Source organism: Palaemon carinicauda, chromosome 2 (genome assembly GCF_036898095.1).
Source record: "Palaemon carinicauda isolate YSFRI2023 chromosome 2, ASM3689809v2, whole genome shotgun sequence".
In the NCBI taxonomy this organism is placed as follows: Eukaryota; Metazoa; Arthropoda; class Malacostraca; order Decapoda; family Palaemonidae; genus Palaemon; species Palaemon carinicauda.
In genome coordinates, this window is record NC_090726.1 from 30,374,072 (window position 1) to 30,398,449 (window position 24,378).

At 34.8% G+C, this 24,378-nt stretch overlaps 2 protein-coding genes across 4 annotated transcripts in view; both read right to left on the reverse strand.

Moving 5' to 3' along the window:
• LOC137623409 (vacuolar protein sorting-associated protein 37B-like) overlaps positions 1-2,557 on the reverse strand; it is a 96,743-nt gene extending 94,186 nt beyond the window's left edge. The window contains exon 1 of the mRNA XM_068354245.1: positions 2,431-2,557. The gene's annotated coding sequence lies outside the window, so the exon portion shown is untranslated. The remainder of the gene's footprint in view (positions 1-2,430) is intronic.
• A 4,237-nt stretch (positions 2,558-6,794) lies between these two features.
• Positions 6,795-24,378, reverse strand: part of LOC137623427 (macrophage mannose receptor 1-like) — a 44,996-nt gene continuing 27,412 nt past the window's right edge. Inside the window, exons 15-24 of one of the 3 annotated variants that reach the window (XM_068354269.1) lie at positions 22,638-22,755; positions 18,725-18,837; positions 16,907-17,041; positions 15,568-15,745; positions 14,985-15,111; positions 13,738-13,859; positions 11,514-11,675; positions 11,206-11,244; positions 8,434-8,598; positions 6,795-6,993 (exon numbers count right to left, since the gene is read on the reverse strand). In XM_068354269.1, the coding sequence (XP_068210370.1) occupies positions 6,881-6,993; positions 8,434-8,598; positions 11,206-11,244; positions 11,514-11,675; positions 13,738-13,859; positions 14,985-15,111; positions 15,568-15,745; positions 16,907-17,041; positions 18,725-18,837; positions 22,638-22,755 (1,272 nt within the window). In that variant the 3' untranslated portion in view covers positions 6,795-6,880. Of the gene's footprint in view, positions 6,994-8,433; positions 8,599-11,205; positions 11,245-11,513; positions 11,679-13,737; positions 13,860-14,984; positions 15,112-15,567; positions 15,746-16,906; positions 17,042-18,724; positions 18,838-22,637; positions 22,756-24,378 lie in introns of all 3 variants that reach the window. The other 2 variants (XM_068354276.1, XM_068354263.1) reach the window with 2 other exon arrangements.

Here is a 24,378-nt window from a genome sequence, read left to right on the forward strand (position 1 = left end):
GAAGGCAACGTCATGTAACTGCTTGATAGACTGTGAACTGTCGACAACTGAACTGTCAACCACAACAGGAGCGTGAGGACATACAGTGTTCACTCGAGACTGCTTTGACTGTCTATACTGAGCAGTCAAAACAACTCTAGAATGCGGAGGTTGACGTACAGCGTCAAAACAAAGCAACTTAACTCCACCCTCCTGTTGTTGTGGTAACTCGCAACGTCAACGGAGGGTAGCGTGCGTCTGTGAACGTCAACGTGCGGCTGGCAGGGTACACTGCACATGGGTGGTGGAACTCTCACAGGCGGAGTGCGGGAGCAGGTAGCGTCAGCGAGCAAAATTACTAAAAACCTAAACACACTTCCGTCTAGGGGAAGGGTCGGCCATTTAAAAGTGAAAGAGAGTCCATACTCTCTTTGTCACCATAATAAAATCTATCCAAAACGAGTTCAAGATTTTGAGATGAAGATAAAACCCCTGCATAGCGAAAGCTCAAAACTAGAATAGTGTACTTCACCAAATAGTTGTGAAAACAAATCCAGTTAGTAACAGCGTATTTAGTAGGTCTTGCCAGTGGCACGACAGAGAGAAAATTGGTTCTGTGTTGACATGGAGTACTTGAGTACATGCTCGACAGATGGCGCTGTTGATGTACACCCCCACCTGTATAGCGATCGCTGGCGTATTTTGTCCTTAGGTTTTTCTGTCGGGCAGCAGAGCTGACAGCTATATGATCACCGGCTAAGTTTAATATTGAAAAATCACTAATAAATAGAACTTAAACACAAAGATTCTCCCTCCAGAAAAATAGTATTTTGACATTTCTGACAAAACAAAGAAGATATATTTACCTTTGCCATTCAGAGATACTATACAACATTGATGAGTAAAAACCACATACCCTAAGTCAGTTTATGTAAATGGGAGGGTGCACCCCTTTAACCCTTTTACCCCCAAAGGACGTATTTGTACGTTTCACAAAACTCATCCCTTTACCCCCATGGACGTACCGGTACGTCCTTGCAAAAAACTGCTATTTAAATTTTTTTTTTGAATATTTTTTACTATATTTTGAGAAACTACAGGCATTTTCCAAGAGAATGAGACCAACCTGACCTCTCTATGATAAAAATTAAGGCTGTTAGAGCAATTTTAAAAAAATATACTGCAAAATGTGCTTGAAAAAAAATAACCCCTGGGGGTTAAGGGTTGGAAATTTCCAAATACCCTGGGGGTAAAAGGGTTAATTAATAAAAACATTGCATCCAAGGTTAGGTTAGGGGGAGAGATATATAGTTTCTATGTTTACTTATGATTGCACACTGGTAAATTATACCAAATAAAAAATAGCCCTGTCTGCAGAATACGGGGTATCAAGTATCTCCGAACTTGCTGGCGAATGGGGCTGAGGATGGTATTGAGTTAGGTTGTGCTACTTCAGAGTGAATATGGAATATTGATTAACCCCATTCTGCAGACGCTCTAAAAAGTAACTTTACAAATTTACCGTTTTAAGATACTCGGTGGTCTGATATCAAATAGCCTACTGTACTCCAGTGGAACAAAAATATAATCAACCCAAGACAAAGAATGAGAACAAATTAATCAATTTTGTAGTTCTTATCTTGTCCCAAAATTGAAAACCCAACACAAAGGATGACAAAAAATATAAATTCTGTAGATTTTATGTTGCCGTAACAATGAAAATTCAATACAATAAATGACAAAAAAATTACAAAACATTAATCAATTTTGTAGTTTTTATGAAGCCCTAAAAGTGAAAACCATAGACAAAAAATGATAAAAAATTAATCAATTTTTTTAGTTTTTATCTTACCCTAATAATGAAAACTCAGTACAAAAAATGACAAACAAACATAAAAGATTAATCCATTTTGTAGTTTTTATGATGCCCCAAAACTGAAAACCAAAGACAAAGAATGACAAAAAATTATTCACTTTTGTAGGTTTTATCTTGCCTCAAAAAATGAAAACCCAATACAAGGAATAAATAAAAAAAATAATAAATTTTGTAGAATTTATCTTACCCCAAAACTGAAAACCCAATACAGTACAAATGACCAAAAAAAAAAAAAAAAAGAAATAAATAATAATAATAATTTTTTTTTAGATTTTATCTTGCCCCAGATATGGAAACCCAATACAAAGAATACAATAAATAATCGATTGTGTAGTCTTCATCTTGCACAAAAATGAAGAAATTTCATAAAATGGTGAAACATTAATCAATCTAGTTAGTCACTTCAGACTAAACTAGATTTCTAGGAACCCTGGCCTAGCCTTAGCTAATAAAAACTAAGTATATGGAAAAATTATTTTTTCATAAATTGTGTATCCTGAGACAGTCTGTATTATCTACCATCTATAAAATTGATGAATACAGACATATAAATGTAATTTTAAGGTAAAACTTACTTTAGGCCAGAAGAGTAGGAACGAGTAGTGACGAAATGATGTTTGTTTACAAATTGACGCTGAATAGTGATCCCGTTCAAAATGATTGACAGACAGAAAGTTGGATACTCGAAATGTCATTATTATTATTATTATTATTATTATTATTATTATTATTATTATTATTATTATTGCTGTTATTACAAGCTAAGCTACATCCCTAATTGGAAAAGCAGGATCCTATAAGCCCATGGGCTTCAGCAGGGAAAAATAGCTCATTGAGGAAAGGAAACAAGGAAGTAAATAAACTAAAAAAAGAAGTAATGAACGATGAAAATAAAACATTTAATAACAGTGACAAGATATAAATTATAAAAACATATAAAAAGAGAAAGAGAGGTGAAATAGAATAATGTGCTTGAGTGAACCCTCAAGCAAGAGAACTTTAACCAAAGACAGTAGATGGTCATGGTATAGAGGCTATGGCACTATCCAAAACTAGAGAACAAGGTTTTGATTTTGGAGTGTCCTTCTCCAAGAAGAGCTGTTTACCATAGCTAAAGAGTCCCTTCTACCCTTACCAAGAGGAAAGTAGTCACTAAACAATTACAATGCAGTAGTTAACCTTGAGCAAAGAAGCATTTCTTATTTATCATAGAGTTCCCATTTCCTATAGATCATGCTACATTATAGACTCGTGATATGGTTTATCTCCACATTGTTTTATCAATTTGATTAGAGTGAAACAATAATGAAAAGATAACAAACTATTTTGGAAATTTGTTTTGAAGATTGATGAAAAAAAAAATATTTCGAGAAGCAATGTAGAATGTGGACGGATATTTTCAAAAGATACTTCGTTATGAACGTATTTTTAAAAAAAAATAGAATGTTACGAGAACTGAATGAGTTGAACAGACTATCATTATGAAGTGTTATTAATGGTGCATGCTCTAATGCAATTCCGTGGGAATTTTCTTGTTATTTTTGGAAACCATTAAACGTAATTATGATCTTTGACTAAAACCACTGACGAAAAAGTGCTGATGTATTTATTTGGGTAAAGGAAAATGAGATCCTGACATTATTTTGAAGATTTTCGTTAATATCGCCAAAACATTTTTTTCTTTTTCAAAAATGGAACACTAACAGTAATGGTATCAAAAGAAAGACAATGAACAATATGATACAAATATACCAATTATTTAGCAACAAATGTGATCTTTGAAGGAAATAATAAGAGTAATGGTATCAAAAGAAAGATAATGAACAGTATGACCCAAAATATAACAATTATCTAGCAATAAATGTGATCTTTGAAGGCAATTTCCCAAAAATTGTAAGAAAATTGTACCATTCTTTGAAATCGTTATATTTTGACACTTTCGATTCTGCTCAATAATGTTTCATTAAGAATTGATGTTTATTAATCTTCAAGCTACTGGGAAAGCTTGCTTCTTTCGTCAATATTTAACTGTAGCTATAGTGTCATTGCTTCTGTACCAGGTTTTCCACTGCCTTGGTTTAGAGGTCTCTTGCTTGAGGGTAGACCCAGGTACAATATTCTATCTGTTTCCTCATTTCCTTTGCTCACTGGGCTAAAGTTGCAGATGCATTTCACATTCTCAGGATTTATTGTGAAGTTTCCTTGTTGGTCCTACAATGAGCCATCCGAGGAAAGAGAACACTCAATGAGGAACACGTGATCTGTGTCATTGAGAGCCCCAGCAAATATCCATGGTTCCTTAAGCTGGCATCACACTAGGCTTTTTTTTTCGCCAGCAGCGAGCCGTGGTTGCCGAAAATGGGAGACCAGGAGCTTGATGCTTTCAGATATTGACTTCCCGACTGGACGGAAAGCAGCGAGCACAAACCACAAGCATGACTTTGGATGTAAAGTAACAAGATGGCCGCTGCAAATAGGACGTGCTCTTGCATAGCAATGTTGGGTCCAGAAAGCCTCAAGAGATGATAAAAATCTACTTTGTTCATCCTGTTGTAGTTTTAAAAGGCAGAACCATTAGCTAACCTCATTTTCCAACAATGGTTGTCAAAGATACCATTGGCATCTCTTTTCCTAAGCCACCATCGGACCCACAAACGTGTCCTCTTCAATTCGCGTAACATTCCGAGAATATTTATTACTGTAACAGTCAGAAAATTTCTGCTTGCCTGGATGATGTCAGCTGATAAGTTTTCTTTACACCCTTCCCTAATGCTCTCGAACCACGAGATCGTAGTGTGACGCTACAACACTTTCAATTGCGAGCATCAGCTGGAAGTTGACGAAATCCTCGAGTAAGAAATGACTAGCGTGATTCCAGCTATAGTTGTATCGGCAATGTCCTTGCAAAGTAGCCTTTCACATCTGAGCACAGCAGCCACTTCGCTTGATGGATTGTCTGGTATTTCCAAAGCTTGATGTACTGCCTCCTCCTTGCATGTTTTTAGAAAAATGATATTTGACTCATTGTGCTTTGTTGTCTTGCTGAAATCCATCCCTTCTATTTATTCCCCAATTTTTGCTTTCAGTGTTTTTTTTCTGTGCAAGGATTCAGACCACCATTTTCTATCTGTATTGTTATGTATGTTGTTTCCAGTGAAGTCATAATAAGACCGTATTGAAGCAAGGTTTTCAAGAGGCTGAAAATTTTGATGTCTGTAGCAAGCTGAGCTCTATCTTCTTGAAATTTCTCTGCCACAGACTCTTTTGATTCCTATTGTGACTTGTTGAGAACACGGTCAACATTATACTCCCAGCACCTCATGTGATACTTCACATCAATCGCGTGGATGTCATCTGGATGTATGTAATTACTGACGTACTTTCAGAACACCAGACCTACCAATTTCAATTGCCTATTGGAGCTTGTTCTTTGTTTTCTTTTTTTTTCTATAATTCATACAATGCTCAAGGTGACTTATCTTCCTGACAGAGAAAACTCAGTGTCTTATCAAAAGGTACAGAGGAATAGGCTATCTGGTGAATAGATTTGTTGCATCACTTTGCTCTTCTAAATCATAACTGGAACAAGGTTTGCAGCATCTTGAGATTTTGGATGTCATTTTGTTTCAAGAAGTATAGTAGAGTGTTTTTTTCCTAAAAAAAAATACTTTTTCATACCTTTGCTTTTCAGCCTCTTGATGTTGTATGTGACAAGCTACAAGATATAATTTTCTATGCCAGCTCCTTTTGTTGGTCATAAGAAATGATTTACTCGTTCTATGCAATGTTTCACTGAATATCGGATAATTAACATCTCCATAAGTTACATAGGTATGTATCAAGTCCAAGAGTCGCTCAAAAGAACTAGCTGCTGGGGTTTTAACCAATGTTCCTCCCGACTCTTAGCATAAAATATAGATATCCTACCACTAGATGCCGCATAAACCAAGCTTGCATACGTGTAGATGTCAGCCATCTTGGGGTGGGGATCTTGCAGATGTCAGCCATCTTGGGGTGGGGATCTTGCAGATGTCAGCCATCTTGGGGTGGGGATCTTGCAGATGTCAGCCATCTTGGGGTGGGGATCTTGCAGATGTCAGCCATCTTGGGGTGGGGATCTTGCAGATGTCAGCCATCTTGAGGTGGGGATCTTGCAGATGTCAGCCATCTTGGGGTGGGGATCTTGTAGATGCCAGCCATCTTGGGGTGGGGATCTTGCAGATGTCAGCCATCTTGGGGTGGGGATCTTGTCATGGTCGCTCTGTATAGATTCAGTACTCACCATTGTTTATTGTTAGCATGCCACCGTTTTGTGCTGCCTTTAGCTGCACCAACAAATGTACAGTATAGTCAAGACAACTAGTGATATATATAAGAGTAAACACACAGAGAAACAAGCTCATACAAACTTATATATATGCGTATTTAGGTATACATATACTGTATATATATATATATATATATATATATATATATGTGTGTGTGTGTGTATGTATATATATATACATATATATATATATATATATATATATATATATATATATATATATATATATATATATATATATATATATATATACTCGTTACTCACACACACCCAATATATATATATATATATATATATATATATATATATATATATATATATATATATATATATATATATATACATACATATATATATATATATATATATATATATATATATATATATATATTCACTTTTTCCAACCTAAAGAAGAAGGCCTACTCTTCGAAAAAATAAATATCCACCAATATATTTTTCACCTTTTTACACCTAAATACTTGGTAAGATACCAATACAATAGATGTTCCTAAATTTTACTTTGACTAAGATGACTTTTTATTTCCAGACGCACAGGACAAGGATGTTGTATATAATCAAGGTTTACCCAAAACAAATAACTTGAATCTCTGTTGTTATCTTTTATTATTATTGATTTATAGGTTGTCTACATCGGTAATTCTGTACAGTATATTCTTCATAATAGGAGCCTTCATTATCTACGATGAATCACTGTCATCTCTGTCATCGTCCGTATCACTTTCATCATTGTTAGCTGGAATAATGCTCTCTTCCAGGTGGAATGCGTTGGTAACCTCATATTCGTTTTCATCTGTAGATTTAGAAAAGACTAAATAAATCAGTTTTGAAAAGATTGCAATAAAGAATACATTGAAAGAACTAACATACTGCATATCACTCCATAGGGATTTGGTGCAAAGAAAATTTATATAGATAATTAATATGGTGAAATTAAACTTCTGTAAAGAGAAGTTAAGTTTTAAAAAACTAACTAAATTTACTTTGTTTCTTGCCCTTGTACAGTAGATCTGTATTCCTAATTTATTTCTTTATTTTTTTGTAAGACATAATTTTTTATTCATTATTTTAGTACTGTACTTAATAACATTACATTACCACTATTAGGTGACTTATACATAAAGTTTGACATTTAGACATACATTACTCTGTGGTAAATCTATTATATTCAAAGGGAGTTTAAGACCGGCTCAAGTTCGATAGTTTTTAATAGTATCTGCAACCTCACCATCCTTGTGAGCTAGGGATGAGGGATTTTGGGGTGAACTCATAGGTCTACCTGCTGAGTCATCAGCAACCATTGCCTGGCCTTCCCTGGTCTTAGCTTGATGAAGGCTGGGCTTAGGCGCTGATCAAATGTAATATATGTTTAGTCTCTAGGACATTGTCCTGTCTCTTGCCTCGGCTAGTCATGAGTGACCTTTAAACCTATGAAATGGTACATCACTTACCATTTCTTAATCATTGGATATTGGGATCTGAGGATCTAATATTTTGCACTTTTTCAAATTCATTACTGGGAATTGATAAATCTTTGCAGTTTAAATGAGTCATTATGTACAATTATAGTCCATTTCTTTTAGCGAGTCATATTGGCACCGACTCGCAGCGGTGCCCTTTTAGCTCGGAAAAGTTTCTTGATCGCTGATTGGTTGGACAAGATAATTCTAACCAATCAGCGACCAGGAAACTTTTCCGAGCTAAAAGGGCACCGTTGCGAGTCGGTGTGCAAATATGACTCGCTAAAAGAAATGGACTATAGGTTGCTTTGCTACATATGCAACAATACTACACTTGAAAATTTGCCGTTGAAAAAAAAAAAACGGTAAAAATCCTGGAATAAATGTTGCCAGGCATTTACCGTTTTAAAAACGGGTATATTGACGTAAAGGAGTGATACTACGGTCACTAACCCATAAAACATAATAAAAAAAGTATGGTAAAATTACGGTCGCCTGTATTTTACTGAAATACGGCTGAGAACAGTATATTTTTTAAGGAGAATTTCCGATTAATTTTTTTTTTTTTTTTTTTTTTTTTTTTTTTTTTAACAGTGTAGTGAGTGATATACAGTAAGTAAAAATGCTTTTGTAACATGTAAAACTATTCTTATATGGAGGATATAAAATGTATCTTGGGTATATAAATTTTATGTGCAGTATATTTAACAATATTCTATTATATTAATACATTCTTATGATGTCCTTTGAAAAGAGAATACCATAATACTTACCACCAGAATAAACTGCATTATCGAAACCAAAAGTACCACTTGTTGCTAAGGGTTGAGGTCTCCTCTTGAAGTAGTGGACCAGGCATAGCAAACCCCCAAGAACTAATGTCAGTAGTGCCATTATTATTCCAATAATGGTACTATTGCTGCTTCCTGCAAAAGCTTCTGTTGAGAAATTAAATATCAAAGTATACATAGGTCTTTCATAGCTGTATTGGGGTTTTTTAATTGTTTTGTATAATGGTAAACTAAATTTTTTTTTTTGGGGGGGTTCTTAAATGCAAGTTTTCTTATTTACTAGTAAACCTCATTTAGTTGTGTTTCTTGATCCTACGGCAGGATGCTACAAACCCTAGGGCACTAACGGGGAAAATAGCCTAGTGAGGAAAGGAAATAAGAAAATGAATAAACTATATATGAGAAATAACAAATAAAAATATATTTTAAGATCAGCACCAACGTTGAAATAGATCTGCCATATATAAACAACAAAAGTACTATAGTCCATTTCTTTTAGCGATGCATATTTGCACCGACTCGCGGCGGTGCCCTTTTAGCTCGGAAAAGTTTCCTGATCGCTGATTGGTTAGAATTATCTTGTCCAACCAATCAGAGATCAGGAAACTTTTCCGAGCTAAAAGGGCACCGCTGCGAGTCGGTGCAAATATGCATCGCTAAAAGAAATGGACTATAGGTTGTCCAAGGCACCGGGCACCCCCGTTAAGATACTATATTAAAGAAATAAAAAAAAAATAAAGACATAAGAAATTGCCAGATAATCTGATGAAAGATGGAAAAGGGGGCAAAGTGTAAAAGAAAAAAAAATGAAGAAATCAATGCTAAGAATTAAGGTGTATAGAAACTCACGAGGCAGTATTTTGGAAATCTACTGGTTGAAGAGAATAAACATTAAGTTATAAAATACCGTGAGACATTTTGACCTTGGCGCAGTGAGTGAAGTGTGACGGGCCGAGAGAAGGTTGTGACTCAAAGACAGGATGAAAGTAACTGAGTGAGTTTATTATAGAACACTCTTCTTTATATACGAAAGCTCAAGGCAACAAGAAATTTCATGTTCAAAATCGACACCGTTACCGGTGAGAAAAACAGACATATTTATTCAGGCTCTTTTTAGTGCGAGGGAACAGCGAAGATACAGCATAATATATACACAAAATGAACTATGTACGATCGTGTGACACACGGTTGGTACAGAAGGTTATTGAAGAGGTAGATATATTCCTATACACTTCTTCTGTTAACGTGTTTTCTTTTCCCCATTTGTATGGGTAAGCACGGTTGCCTTCTTTTTGAAGAACTTTGCTCTGGCTTTTAGGTAGACCGTAGTCCCGATTGGCTGCCCTGCCTGACATCGCTTAGACCCCGGTAGTGTATGTTCGTGTATTGTATCAGTCAGCAGCGTCTTTCCTTCCAGAAGCGAGGAGTCCTATACACTGTTATCTTCCTTTGACTTCTAGCTCCAGCAATATCTCATATATTCGGTTAATAACTGGCCGCCGGTTATTATTATTATTATTATTATTATTATTATTATTACTAGCCAAGGCTACAACCCTAGACGGAAAAACAGGATGCTAAAAACCAAAGGGCTCCAGGAAAAATAGCCCAGTGAGGAAAGGAAATCATTAAATTATAGAAGTATCAAACAATTGAAATAGGATATTTTAAGAACAGTAACAAAATTAAAATACATTTTTCATATATAAACTATAAAATCTTAAAAAAAAAAAAAAATAAGAAGATAAATAATGTAGAATAGTGTACCGAGTGTAGGCTACTCTAAAGCATGGTACAGAGGCTATGACACTACCCAAGACTAGAGAAAAATTGTTTGATTTTGGAGAGCCCTTCTCCTAGAAGAGCTTAGAATAGTGTACCCGAGTGTAGGCTACTCTAAAGCATAGTACAGAGGCTATGACACTACCCAAGACTAGAAAACAATGGCTTGATTTGGGAGAGCCCTTTTCCTAGAAGAGCATAGAATAGTGTACCCGAGTGTAGGGTACTCTCAAGCATGGTACAGAGGCTATGGCACTACCCAAGGCTAGAGAACAATGGCTTGATTTGGGAGAGCCCTTCTAGAAGAGCATAGAATAGTGTACCCGAGTGTAGGCTGCTCTCAAGCATGGTACAGAGGCTATGGCACTACCCAAGACTAGAGAACAATGGCTTGATTTGGGAGAGCCCTTCTCCTAGAAGAATTGTTTACCATAGCTGAAGAATCTCTTATACCCTTAACAAGAGGAAGACAGCTACTAATCAATTACAGTGCAGTAGTTAACCTCTTGAGCGAAGAAGAAGCATAATACTGGTTTTCTCTTACAATTTATATGGATTACTATAATTTTCTCTTGCAGAACACAATGTTTTCACTACACTTGAAAAACATTGCCAACGATAACTGTATTATTGTCTAGGGAAAAAACAGTTTTTGGGATTCAACATATTCCTATCCAAGTTTAACAAGGCTACTATACTCTATCTTTTTTAGCAGTGCATATGTGCACCGACTCACAGGGGTGCCCTTTTACCTCGGAAAGGTTCCTGATACCTGATAGGTCGGTAGTATTTTTGTGCGAACACCTTCGCCAGTAACTACTACTACTTTATAAAAAGATTAAGAGCCGTTTGCGCTAAGATGAAATAATACTCATATTAAAGGACATGAGCTTGTATTCATATAAGAATAAACCGTAGAAATTATCAAGAAAGGTCAAGCACTGGTTTTCAGTATAGCCTACTACTACTTACGTTCTTTTGGTGATCCTAAGGTGTCCGATTTGAAGTTAACTGTGGATAAAATTACAAGGAGAGTCGGTGAGCAAATACTAGATTATTTAATCTTTATTATGGACTGCTTTGGGGGTGGGGGGTAAGAATTTATTTGAATCATAGTACTGAATTAGACTATTTGCAATGTCAAAATGTCATATTTATATGCATAATGGGATAAGAAAATTTGGTAAATTGTTATAACTTTGCTATGTTGAATTTTTTTATGCAAAATATAGTGGTCTTATCTAGTGGTAGCCTACAAAAATATTTCCTGCTGCTCTTACCTTTCGTAGCTTTGCAAATGAAAGGTCTTGCATTATTACAGACGTTGTCATTCCAGTGCCCTGAGCCAGGATACATTTCAACGCATTCTTCTCTTCCATTGTTCGGCTCTCCTGTTTGCCAGTTGATAAAATCATAACCGCTGCCATCACTCCATCCAAATCCTGCTGAAAACAAGTTTAAATTTAAATCAAAATACTAATAAAAAAGAATAAAAGAAAAAAATTTTCCTTAGAAGTAAGTATTTTTATCATCATCTTCGCATATTGACGCAAAGGGCCTCGGATAGATTTCGCCAGTCGCCTCTATCTTGAGCTTATAAATCAATACTTCTCCACTCATCATCTCTTTCACGCTTCATAGTCCTCAGCCATGTAGGCCTGGGTCTTCCAACACTTCTAGTGCCTTGTGGAGGCCAGTTAAACGTTTGGTGAACTGATCTCTCTTGAGGAGTGCGAAGAGCATGCCCAAACCATCTCCATCTATCCCTCACCATGATCTCATCCTGATATGGCCCTTGAGTAATCAGGATTTCTAATCCTATCCTGCCATTTAACTCCCAATATCCCTCTGAGTACAAACCACAATTTAAAGCTATTTCATTCATTGAAATGTTTTCAATTGCATTCTTTTTAAAGGAAGAAAATCGCCCTTATTCAGTGTCTGATGTGTGTGTATTACAGGTCTAGTATTACTGAAACATCCTTGTGTTTTAGTAATGGTCATCTTAAATATCTTGACATCCTCTCACAGAGCATGAGAAATGTCGGTAAAGGCTACTAAGAAAGGGTTTAGGATAGGGCTTATCTTTTGCTGGCTTACAGAAACTCTTTACTTTTAAAGGTTTAAAGGCCGCTCATGAATGGCAGAGACAAAGAATAGTGACATTGCCCCAACAAGCAGGACAATGCCCTAGAGAATGACTATATATACCATATGATCAGCGTCCAAGCCTCCTCTCCCCCCCCCCCCCCAAGCAAGGACCAGGGAGGGCCAGGTAATGGCTGCTGATGACTCAGCAGGTAAAGCTATAGGCTCCCCTAAACCCCCCATTCATAGCTCACAAGGAGGTTGAGGTTGCAGACGCTAAAGTAACTAACGAGTTTGAGCGAGATTCGAACCCTAGTTTGGCGATCACCAGGCGGAAACGTTACCAATAGGCCACAACAACCACAGTCAGGTAGAAGATAGAGCTGGGAAGTCTATATATGCCTGATATGTCTATACTTGAGTCTGAAACAGGCATTTATCCCTTGCATCTGATACAAGAGACATCGACCGATCCCTGTCCTCGTGTTGGTAGATGAGACTACTTTCTTGTCTTTAATGTTTTCATTTTTATTTAGATTGTCCCTCTTAGTAGCCTTGCCGTGTTCTGCCATTATCCCAAAAGGAAATTATGGTTTTTCGGGGTTAAGTATCCTTAAATCGTTAGCTATTTGGATTGCATTATTGAGGAGCCCACAAACTTCTAATTGTTTCAAATCTATTCTATAGTCTTCCAGGAGATTACCATTAGGAACTGAATCTTGCGGTACTATGTATGAAGTCTGCATCGAGGCTTTCTAGTATAAGAAAAAAAAAATACCTGATTTTTCTTTTATTTCTTTCCTATAGATAAGATTAATTGAAGATTTGGTATATAAGATTGGCATACTTAAAACCGTGAAATTTATTTTCAGAATATAGTAATAGACACAGTACTGACTTGGACATTGTATTATGTTAGTTATACTTTTATAAAAAAAAAAAAAATCTTGCACCAATAATTCACCAGTATTTAGGGATTTAGATGTTACACATTCTTGTAAAGGAAGGAGAGATGAATGTATATCTAAGACGATTTTACGAGACAGTCTTTCACATACCCAGTGTTCTATTGAATATTTTACCAAACTAATTTACTTTTGTTTATTTTATAATCCCACCTCTCCTATAAGAGTTTTCTTTCATTATCAACTTATGCTGTGATAAATTTTAGCTTACAATTTAGATGTTAGCCATTCCGTTTAATCGCAATTCTATACTTTACAGTACCCTATTACATTTTCTTTTCATACATTACAAAAATCTGTTATAATTTTTAGGCAAAACAAAAATATAAAGGACAACAAAGTAGCTTTATGAAAAAATTAAAAATAACCCCCCCCCCAAAAAAAAATCAATTAGCTTCAAATTTATCTTAAACAAGGAATCAGATGAATACAATTTTGCAGAACATCTCACCTTCTCTCATTTGTATAAGGCCAATCCACATCGGGTCTGTGATATTGTGAGCTGCCTGGATGATTAGAGTCAACTCGGCTTTGCTATGGATAGATGCTAGATTACTACCGAGATTTGCACACCTGTCATGGAAAATACAATAGAGTAATTAAGTGCATTCTTCCTATTTTATATATTCTTATATACTTCACAGAGTTACTACCATGTCTGCTGTATTCATGCATAGAAGTGATTCCTATTTTTTTAATTTGTTGGAATTCACTAAGTTACTCACAACTAATAGTTTGCTCTTTATATGTGCAGGTTCATATAAAAAGGGCAAACCTAATTTTGACCTTTAACTTAATGCAGTTTTTTATTTTTATTTTTATGAAAAAAACTTGCCTAAACAATATTCATAATGATTATTATTTGATATTGATGTGCAATTTTGTACATTATGCAGTAAGTACAGTAGATCTAAAATATACATCTGATGGTCTCCCTCACAGAACCTTGGGGCATTTAACAGATGTATTTCAATTGGAAGTTAGTGAAGAGTGTTTTCAGTTTACTATAATTGCCGCAGAGATTCCGGGCGAAATAAGCCCCACCCCTTGATGACGTCATGTTGGCTTAAAGCCGATTGATTCTGAGATTACATATGACAGTTTATTAACTTGAAGTTCTCGCATAAACTCAAAGATTTAAGGCTTTTGGAAGACTGATGAATTTAGACTATATGTATGATTTGATGACCAACCTGGACATACTTCTGGAATTTTCTTATATTGCATCTGTATTATATGCTTGTTAGCTAATTTAGCATTTCTCCTAATATTCTTCGTTTCCTATATTCCTTCAACTCTAAGACTATCAAGTGTAAATATAGTAATGGCTATCAAACAGGTAGCTTTTTTATATCAGATATGAGAAATAATTAGTGTTGATAATTTTATAGAATTTATGCTCCTTCCCATCACCATCGTCATAAGAAGACCAAAGTAGTTATAGTCCATTTCTTTTATCTTGGCAGATTTGCACCGACTCGCAGCGGTGCCCTTTTAGCTCGGAAAAGTTTCCTGATCGCTGATTGGTTAGAATTATCTCGTCCAACCAATCAGCGATTAGGAAACTTTTCCGAGCTAAAAGGGCACCGCTGCGAGCCGGTGCAAATCTGCATCGCTAAAAGAAATGGACTATAGTTTTTATTTTTTGTAATATCAGAATCCCAGAATAGTTTTCTACTGAGAAAGCCGGAACTTTACCACTTATTAGCATCGGTCCAAGGCCTTGTATGGGTGACTATGGTGTAACAGGAGCCACCTCCAAGGTCCAGCCAATTGTCGTAGGGGCAAACTCCTTTAGTGGGTGTGTCAGGTGTTGGCGAAGACTCTGGAAAAAAAAGTTGCCCAGCACGAAATATGATTTGATTGTTTTTAAGGGCGAGCTTTTGAGTTACTTGGAGTTAAAAGCTTCAGTTTAGAATTTGATTTATCATTTATCAAAACTGGTGACATGTTCCGTTTTGATGATTTATTAAATGATTTGTCAAACTTTAGAACTAGAATTGGTTATACATTCTAATGACATTTGTCTTCTGTCTAATTTGTGTCTCATTAGCTTCCCATTACTTTACCTAAGTGACATTTCTTGTAACTTATATTATTTCCTATATGGTGGATAGAATGTGATAACTTTTCCTAAGAATTGTAGCTTTGATCCTGATGTATATCACACCCGTGGCAATTAAACCATTTTTGTACACGTTATTCACTCTCCCTTATATTTTATGTGACTGGCAATGGTTGTTAACTTGGCTAACTTAATGAAAAAAAAATCATAACTTACCTGAATTGTATTTGCAAATAAAGTTTCTTTCAACTTCGCAATTTTCTAAGAACCATAAGCCATTTTCTGAATTCAGTGTAGCACAGCTATGGTTAGTGGAACCGATGACTGGTTCACCTTTTCCCCACTCGGTGTATAGCATAGGCCACGTATCACTCCATCGGAAAACCTTTGCATCCTTCAAGTGTTGGGAAAGAAAAAGAAGGAAAATTAGGTTGGTATTTGTTCAGAATTACAAGGGGATCAAGACTATAGTAGCTGCAAAGATTCCTGGCATAATAAGCCCCACCCCCTGAGGACGTCTTAGCCAATCACGTTGTCTCCCCCGTTAGCAGTGATCATAATACAACATGATTGGCTATGACGTCATCAGGGGGTGGGGCTTATTTCGTCTGGAATCTCTGCAATGCCTATAGTTATTGTGGGTCTTTCTGGCACTTAGCAAAATAAGTATTGAGAAATTAGATATAAGATGAGATTTAAGCATTTGGGGATTATAATGAGGTGATTGAACATGATATCTAAAATTCTTTGTTAAGATTGCAGTTGTCTTGTTAGGGATAAAATTTTAGGAAGGCAGCATTGTGAAATCAAGATGCCATAAGACTTTCATTTCTGTTTTCTGAGGACTTATGGGTTTCAAGTAGTTTATTGAGGCTATAAATGTCCTACAAATTATTCATGGGAGGTTGTCCTAAAGCTCAAAAACATATATATATATATATATATATATATATATATATATATATATATATATATATATATATATATATATATATATTTTTTTTTTATTCTAACTTAATTTTGCAACCATTCTTTTTCCCCATTATTGCTAATACACTGTGAAACTGGCGTTTCTTAAGCAGATATTGTGGCTATTTTTTTTTTTTCAATTTCCTTAACAACACTTGAAAATTTGCATTAAAAAACGGTATATGTCTGGCAACATTTACTCCAGGATTTTTACCGTTTTAAAAACGGATATACTGACGTAAAAGAGTGATACAACGGTCACCAACTAGTAATAGATCACAACAAAGTAAGATAAAATTACGGTCGCCTGTATTTACTGAAATACGGTTGAGAACAGTATATTTTTTACGGAGAATTTCCAATTAAAATTACGGTCGCCTGAACTTACTGATATATAGTTGAGAACAGTATATTTTTACAGAGAATTTCCGATTAAAATTACGGTCGCCTGTACTTACTGAAATGCAGTTGAGAACAGTATATTTTTACGGAGAATTTCCGATTAAAATTACGGTTTTTTTTTCTTCTAACCGCGAAGGCAACCATATAGTATGCCCCTTCCAGAGAAAAGGTTATAACAACTTACCTCTAAATTGTTGCACCCAATCCACGGATTTTCAAGGTTGTATTGTTGTGCCAAAACCCATAACCACGAACTCTCTGCTTTGTTGGCAGCTGAAGCCAAATGTCCACCTTCGTTTATGCAAGACAGCTCTGCCTCCTTGAAAGGAAGTGTTAAGGACAAAATATGAGAAAGTGTTGCGACTGTGATATTTTAAGATATATTATTATTATTACTATTATCATTATTATTAATTGTTAAGCTACAACCCTGGTTGGAAAAGCAGGATGCTATAAGCCCAGGGGCCCCAACAGGGAAAATAGCCCAGTGAGGAAAGGAAACAAGGAAAATAAAATATTTTAAGAATAGTAACATTAAAATGAATATTTCCTATATAAACTATAAAAACTTTAACAAAACAAGAGGAAGAGAAATGAGATAGTATAGTGTGCCTGAGTGTACCCTCAAGCAAGAGAACTTTAACCCAAGACAGTGGAAAACCATGGTACAGAGGCTATGTTATGTTAATACCATTGAATATAAAGTGAATTTACATGGCTGAGAATAATCTAATTAACCTTTTCTTCCAAAAAAAAAAGTTACTGTAAGTTACTTAGCTCTTTTGTTTCTTGTAAGAATAATAATGCTTCATTTTACTGATTTTATAGTTTAGAAACTTTATTGAAAATATGTTTTGGAATATACTAAAAGGCTTAACAAGCTAGATTTTTATATTTCCAGGAATGTCTTTGAAGATTTTGATAAAACCCTTCCTGTTATTTCGACCCCTTCAGCTTTGGTGTTTGAGTTGTACCTTGAAATCACGATAAAGCTCCTACAAGAGTAAAATGCAGTGGTCATGGAAGTGCACATTGAGTTAAACAATGAAAATATTTAGATTCATTATTCAGTGACGTCTATTTCCATTCTGACTTGTTGAACTACAGGAAATGAATAAAGAAAAGGATTAAGAAAGAGATAACCTATGCTGAAATCTTTCCAATATACGTCTGAAAGAAATTTAGGTCAACTATAGTTGTAGAAGGGAATATAGTGTGGAGTTATTGTCATTTAGAATACATTTATTGTTAACACGTTTCATGATACACACACACACGCACACACACATACCGGGTATATATATATATATATATATATATATATATATATATATATATATATATATATATATATATATGTATATATATATATACATATATGTATATATATGTATATATATATATATATATATATATATATATATATATATATATATATATATGATTATATCCATTATTGTACGGTAAAGTATAGATTTCTGTGGGAAGTAATTTATTTATGTTTTTTTCTTATTTCCATCTTGGCTGCTAAACTAACATTCTACATTTTTATTTGTCATTCAAACAATAAGTGGACTTCCCTTAGTTAAAGCTATCTAATATAAAGAAATTAGCTTGTAGAAAAGTTGTCAGAGTCGTGGTGATCCAACGTCCTCCTACATTTTCATATGCATAAAATAATCAGCCCATACACTTTTTGAAAGGCTAATTTTGAAGTATATTTAAACATTCTTTACTACGGTTAGTTTTTTATATCCTTTTTATTACATAATTTTTATCAATCAATTCCCTGTGGCCACAAAAAACCACAAGTATAAAATATGGAAATCTGCATTTCATTCAACTGGCGCTGAATATAACAAACAGAACTGCGTTGAAAGTTTTAGAATGTCCTAATTTTTTTCATAAATATAAAAAGAACGAGCATTATAACGAAGTACTTTAAATGCTACAAAGAATAGGAAAAAAATGTGATGATAATAAATTTACTGTGATACAATACCTTCCACGTTTTGACCCCTGTTTCTGCCCAGTAGCATTTGTTGTCGTATTTTACATAACTCTCGAACGGAGGACTGCATTTTGGGAATGGGTTACTACTGGGCCTGCTGGAATCTAAAATAAATGGAATAAATATTATGGATTTATTATATTGAGCTCTATACCTAGTTATGTTTTTATTATATTACTAAGAGGAAAATATGATCTATAAATTAATGCTTAAATTTGATAAAAAAAGGATGGCGTGAATCGACTGGCTTGTGAGGTAGTCTCACGCTGTGTTAATGATCATATTTTTTTCTTTCTTTCTTGCTCAAGTTACTTTATGGCATTGATATATAAGTCTTTGTTTCTTATGGGAGAGAATGTCTTATAAAAATGTCTCATGAGTGCCACGGGCCTCCTCTTTTGATGGCATAGGTCTACATTATTGGGGGAATATTGAGCACGTACATTTATTTCTTTTTTTCGTGTTTTTTCCTCCACCCCATTATCGGAGCATTTGGTCAACAACTAGATACCTTGTTCATTACATAGGTTAACAGAGATATAATGCCTTCTTGATGACAGCCCTCACCCCTTACAGTCCCTCATCATCTTGTATTGGACTCAGAGACTGGTGATTTAGTTAGTGAGCTTAGATGGCTAACAAAGATAGAGAGGGATATAAAATTAGTTTCTTCTGCATCTGCCGTAATTATAAATTTTCAAATACGGAAAAAGATATACTGCTTATTTTGGAAGTTAACATTCGCAGTAACCTGCGAGATACAATACAGTAAAGTAAGCTACCGGTACATAGATTTCTACCTGTCATCAGGGAGGAACCCCATACCTCTCGGCAGGGCTGCTGAAACGTGGAATTGACGTCATCGATACGGCTAATCTGCTCCACATCTTGATCAAGTGTGGAATGTGGAATCCGAGTGTTAATAAATTCCACACTTTGTAAAGAGATGTTGGATGTCGATTAAAATGTAATAAAAAGTGATAAATAATTAATATGAGTGTTTTATTATTTATTTTCCCCGTGATATCTATATAAAAATTACAATAATTGTAAAGTCTATGAAAGTGTGGATGCTATCATGCTATGGGACTAGGAGGCTCAGTCCGGGCTCTCGGTTGAGAGATGAGGGTGCTAACTAACCAGGCCACACAAGTTTTAAAAAAGCTGGGACTTAAATCCATGTAGAACCCATGGTTTGCTTCGGCAGGTTGAACTCATATCAGTAGGTTTTATTCACTTTTTAGACGCAATTACATACAAGTGATTGCCTTAACTTATACAATTATAGTTCTTGTGACTTTGCCACATTTAAAATTTCAAATAATTAAATATATATATATATATATATATATATATATATATATATATATATATATATATATGCATATATATATATATGTAGCCTATATATATATATATATATATATATATATATATATATATATATATATATATATATATATATAGCAAAAATATATATTTACAAGATTCGAAAGCAATGATAAAACCCTGAAGAACATTCTGTCGAACCTGAATTGACACTCATTGACAGGCTCACTATGATATTCAATCTGCCATTGTCTTATATTGGTAGTGAGTTTTCATTCTTCCACTGTCTTATATTAATGATTTAAGGTTAAATACCACCGCCTTCCTATACTGTTGCAGTTTAGGGGAGAGAGAATGTTCTAAAAGTTTTGAATGCTAGTGTTTTTACCCCTGTTTCAACTGTTGTCAACATTTTATCAAAATTGACCAATTCGTTCGTTTTACTGATAATAAAACTAGCACATTTAGCATCCACAACCAAATTTTTTTTTCTTTTTTTTTTCCTTCTATTCCTCAGAACAATTGTTTTTTCTGTTTTAGCCTCAGTGAATTCCTCCCCTACAGTGTTCTCTTTTTACCAGGTGGTTACCATTCTGCCAAAAAAAAAAAAAAAAAAAAAAAATTACCTTAAAAGGCTTAGTTTTAGGATTTGAGGTATGTAGGCTACCCAATCAGATGAAATATACCCATGTAAAGGTAAAGGTAAAGGTGACTGGTTTCAGTTCCGGTTCCATCAGAATAGATACTCACCAGAACGTCAGCCGGGCAAGCCCAACTGTGGTGCCCTACCACAGCAGTATCCTCCCCAGTAAACAGCTTAAACTCACGGTGCTGGGCGGGGATCGATCTCTTGCCATGCGAAATGCTAGGCAAATACGTTACCACTGTCCTTCATACAACTCCCATCACTTGCAAGGTATGATTTGAAGTTGTGGATGGTACCCTCTATATTCTCACTTACTATCTTTGTATCCTGTTGTCGTAGAACTAGTCCAAAATACCGTGCACTTGCTAACCCATCCCTTCCTTGTCCAGGATTACAGTTTTGCTAAATGCAAAATACTTCTAATGCATGTATAAAAAATGTGGCCTAAATAGAATTTTTATTTATTTTTTTTTTCATAATATGTTTTATGAAAAATTTTCCAAACTTTTGAGTGTTTTTCAAAAATAAAAAAAAAATGAAGCGTGATTTCTTTCAAAAATGTGTTAAGATATCTTTTTTCCGTTTAATGCATATAATAAGGGATTTTAATTTGAATTTTATATTCCTTATAGTTTTTGAGTTCTATTGCTTTGAAAATTGCAAAAAAAACACAATTAAAAAAAAAACTCCATTAACTCAAAAAATTAAAAAGCTATAGTAATAAAATTTGGGGAGAAGCTTTACTGTAAGGTACTTAATGTGTGTATCAAATATCATTTAAATCCGAGCATAAATACTATAACCCTCAAATTGTCCCCTTAACTAAGATCGTATATCCCAGGATTAATCCTGATATACCCTAACCTGTATACCTTTTAGTTTTTGAATAATGATTCGGAAGTATGTATGAGAAAATATTGGTTTAAAGTGTTACAGTATTTATAAGTTTCGTTACTAGAAAGGCAAAGGAAATAGTCATTAAAATGTATATTCAAAAGATGAGATTTAAATCTTTATGTAATTTATGATGTTTGCCCGTTTGATTTTTGAAGTATATTAACTGAAGTATGTTAACTGAAGTGGAATGCTCTGATATGCTACAATGGATAATTGTTAATGAAGAATTTAATGTATAATTGACACTGTACTAAAATATAATTAGATAGTGAATGTAAATCCACGAGGTTTATACCCGACTTTAAATAGTCGGTTGAAAAATTTATTAAATATATAGGCCTAGGGCCTACTCATTATATGAGTTTAGAATTCTTGATTGCTAGAATAAAGAATTTCACAGCTCACATGGACTGTATTCTCTTACATATGTCTTCTTCTTCTTCTTCTTCTTCTTCTTTGTTTGCATCCTTTCCCACTTATATGTGGGGTCGATGTTTCTGGCCAGTGTTCTCCATCTACCTCTGTTCCACACTTCATCACCGGTTAATCCCTTTGATCGAAGGTCATTCTTGACACAGTCCATCCACCTTCGCTTTGGTCTCCCTCTCCTTCTCGTTCCTGTAACTCCATTTCCATCACTCTCCTCCCAATATACTGTTCATCTCTTCTCATGACATGACCATACCACCCCAGGCTACGTTCTTGGATCTTATCTGATAGTTCTCTAACTCCAGTAAATTTACAACCTTAGCCTAGTTCTCTTGCCTTATTTCCCTTCCATCTGGTCTCCTGCACACACAGCACTCCAATCTTCCTTCTCTCCGTGAGGTCAACCAGCTCTCGCCCTTTTCCAGTCATTGTCCCCACATTCGGAGTTGCTACTCTCATCCTCGCCTCAGATATTTTCCTCTGAGCTTGCCTCTTTTATCCAGCCCGCCCATGACTGTGTAGCCCTTGCCGATTTTTGGAGGGATCAGGCGAGGTCCTTACATATGTCTAATTCTGGATAAAGTAAGTAGAAAGATTACTCACCTGGACTTGTCTGACAAATGTATCCATTCAGGAGCTCGCAGTTTATGTCATTCCACTGTCCAGCCAGATTGGAGATGTGGGTGTTTACGCAGTTCTCATTCCGATCTTCGTTAAGCCACTAAAAAAAAAAAAAAAAAAAAAAAAAAAAAAATAGGAATTTCAAATGTTTGTTTTGGAGATTTTTTTTTATAGTTTTAATTATTATTGGTTTATTTTGATAACTATTACTAGGATGAGGAATGTTAAACGTATGGTTTTTTTCTAGTTTTGATTATTGTTACATTATTTTAATAACTATGAGGATTGTTAAACGTATATTTTTGAAGATTTTTTTTTTCTAATTTTAATTACTGTTACTTTATTCTGGTTCCTGGTTCCTGGTTCCTTATTGCTCACTCCGCAAAATAAGTTTGCGGGCACTCTATCTCTTTATAGATAGGTGCAAAGCTTCTAAGCTTATTCTTATTATTAAGTTTATATCATCTGTGCCTTAAATAAATTAATATCATAATGAGGTTCACAATCTTTACTTTTATTCCCTTATACTTTGAAATTGGATACGATAACACCTTGCTATCATCAGTTTTGGCAACCTGTTGTGGTAATCAGTTTGGGCTTCCTAAACTCTTCTTTTATATTCATTGCCCTATCTATAAATGCAGCCAGATCCCTGCTAGGATTTTTTAGCATACCTAAACTTATTTCTACATTCTTTAGCTGTTCTAACTTTGGGCATAAAAATAAATGTTCGGTGGTGTCTTCTTCCTCTTTGCATAGATCACACACATTGTCATCATATTTTCCCCTGAAATTTGCTTTTAAGTTGAGCATATTTAATCTTGCTTTCATCACAAGGGATGCCTTATCCAGATACATTTCTCTGATATAAGGCATAGGGCCATTTCTTTTAATAAACTAATAGCTACTCAGGTTCAGGTTCGGGGTGAGGCATAGCCTTTGCAACGGCGCCTCCAAGGACTATCTTGAATCCAGAACATTATAAAGATGTTTTAAACTCATCATACCTTTAACAATGATTAGTATTACTCAAGCTCAGGCTAACCTATCTCATGTCTATTGAATTATTATGAAGGTTTTTTTTTGACATATTTATGATTTTTTTCTTTATGCAAAGCATTTCCCTTACGTAGAGACTATGATAAGAAAAATATTTAATTGGATTTCAATTATTATTATTATTAATACTTCCTAAGCTACAACCCTAGTTGGAAAAGCGTGATGCTATAAGGCCAGGGGCTCCAACAGGGAAAATAGCCCAGTGAGGAAAGGAAACAAGAAAAAAGAAAATATTCTAAGAACAGAATTACCAAAATAAATATCTTCTATATAAACTAGAAAAACTTTAACAAAACAAGAAGAAAAGTAAGATAGAATAGTATGCCCGAGTGTACCCTCAAGCAAGAGAACTCTAACCCAAGACAGTGGAAGACTATGGTAACAGAGGCTATGGCACTACCCAATGCATTGGATCTAATTTCAATTATTATTGTTATTATCATTATTATTATTTTTGATACTTTCTAAGCTACAACCCTAGTTGGAAAAGCGTGATGCTATAAGGCCAGGGGCTCCAACAGGGAAAATAGCCCAGTGAGGAAAGGAAACAAGAAAAAAGAAAATATTCTAAGAACAGAATTACCAAAATAAATATCTTCTATATAAACTATAAAAACTTTAACAAAACAAGAGGAAGAAAAATAAGATAGAATAGTGTGCCCGA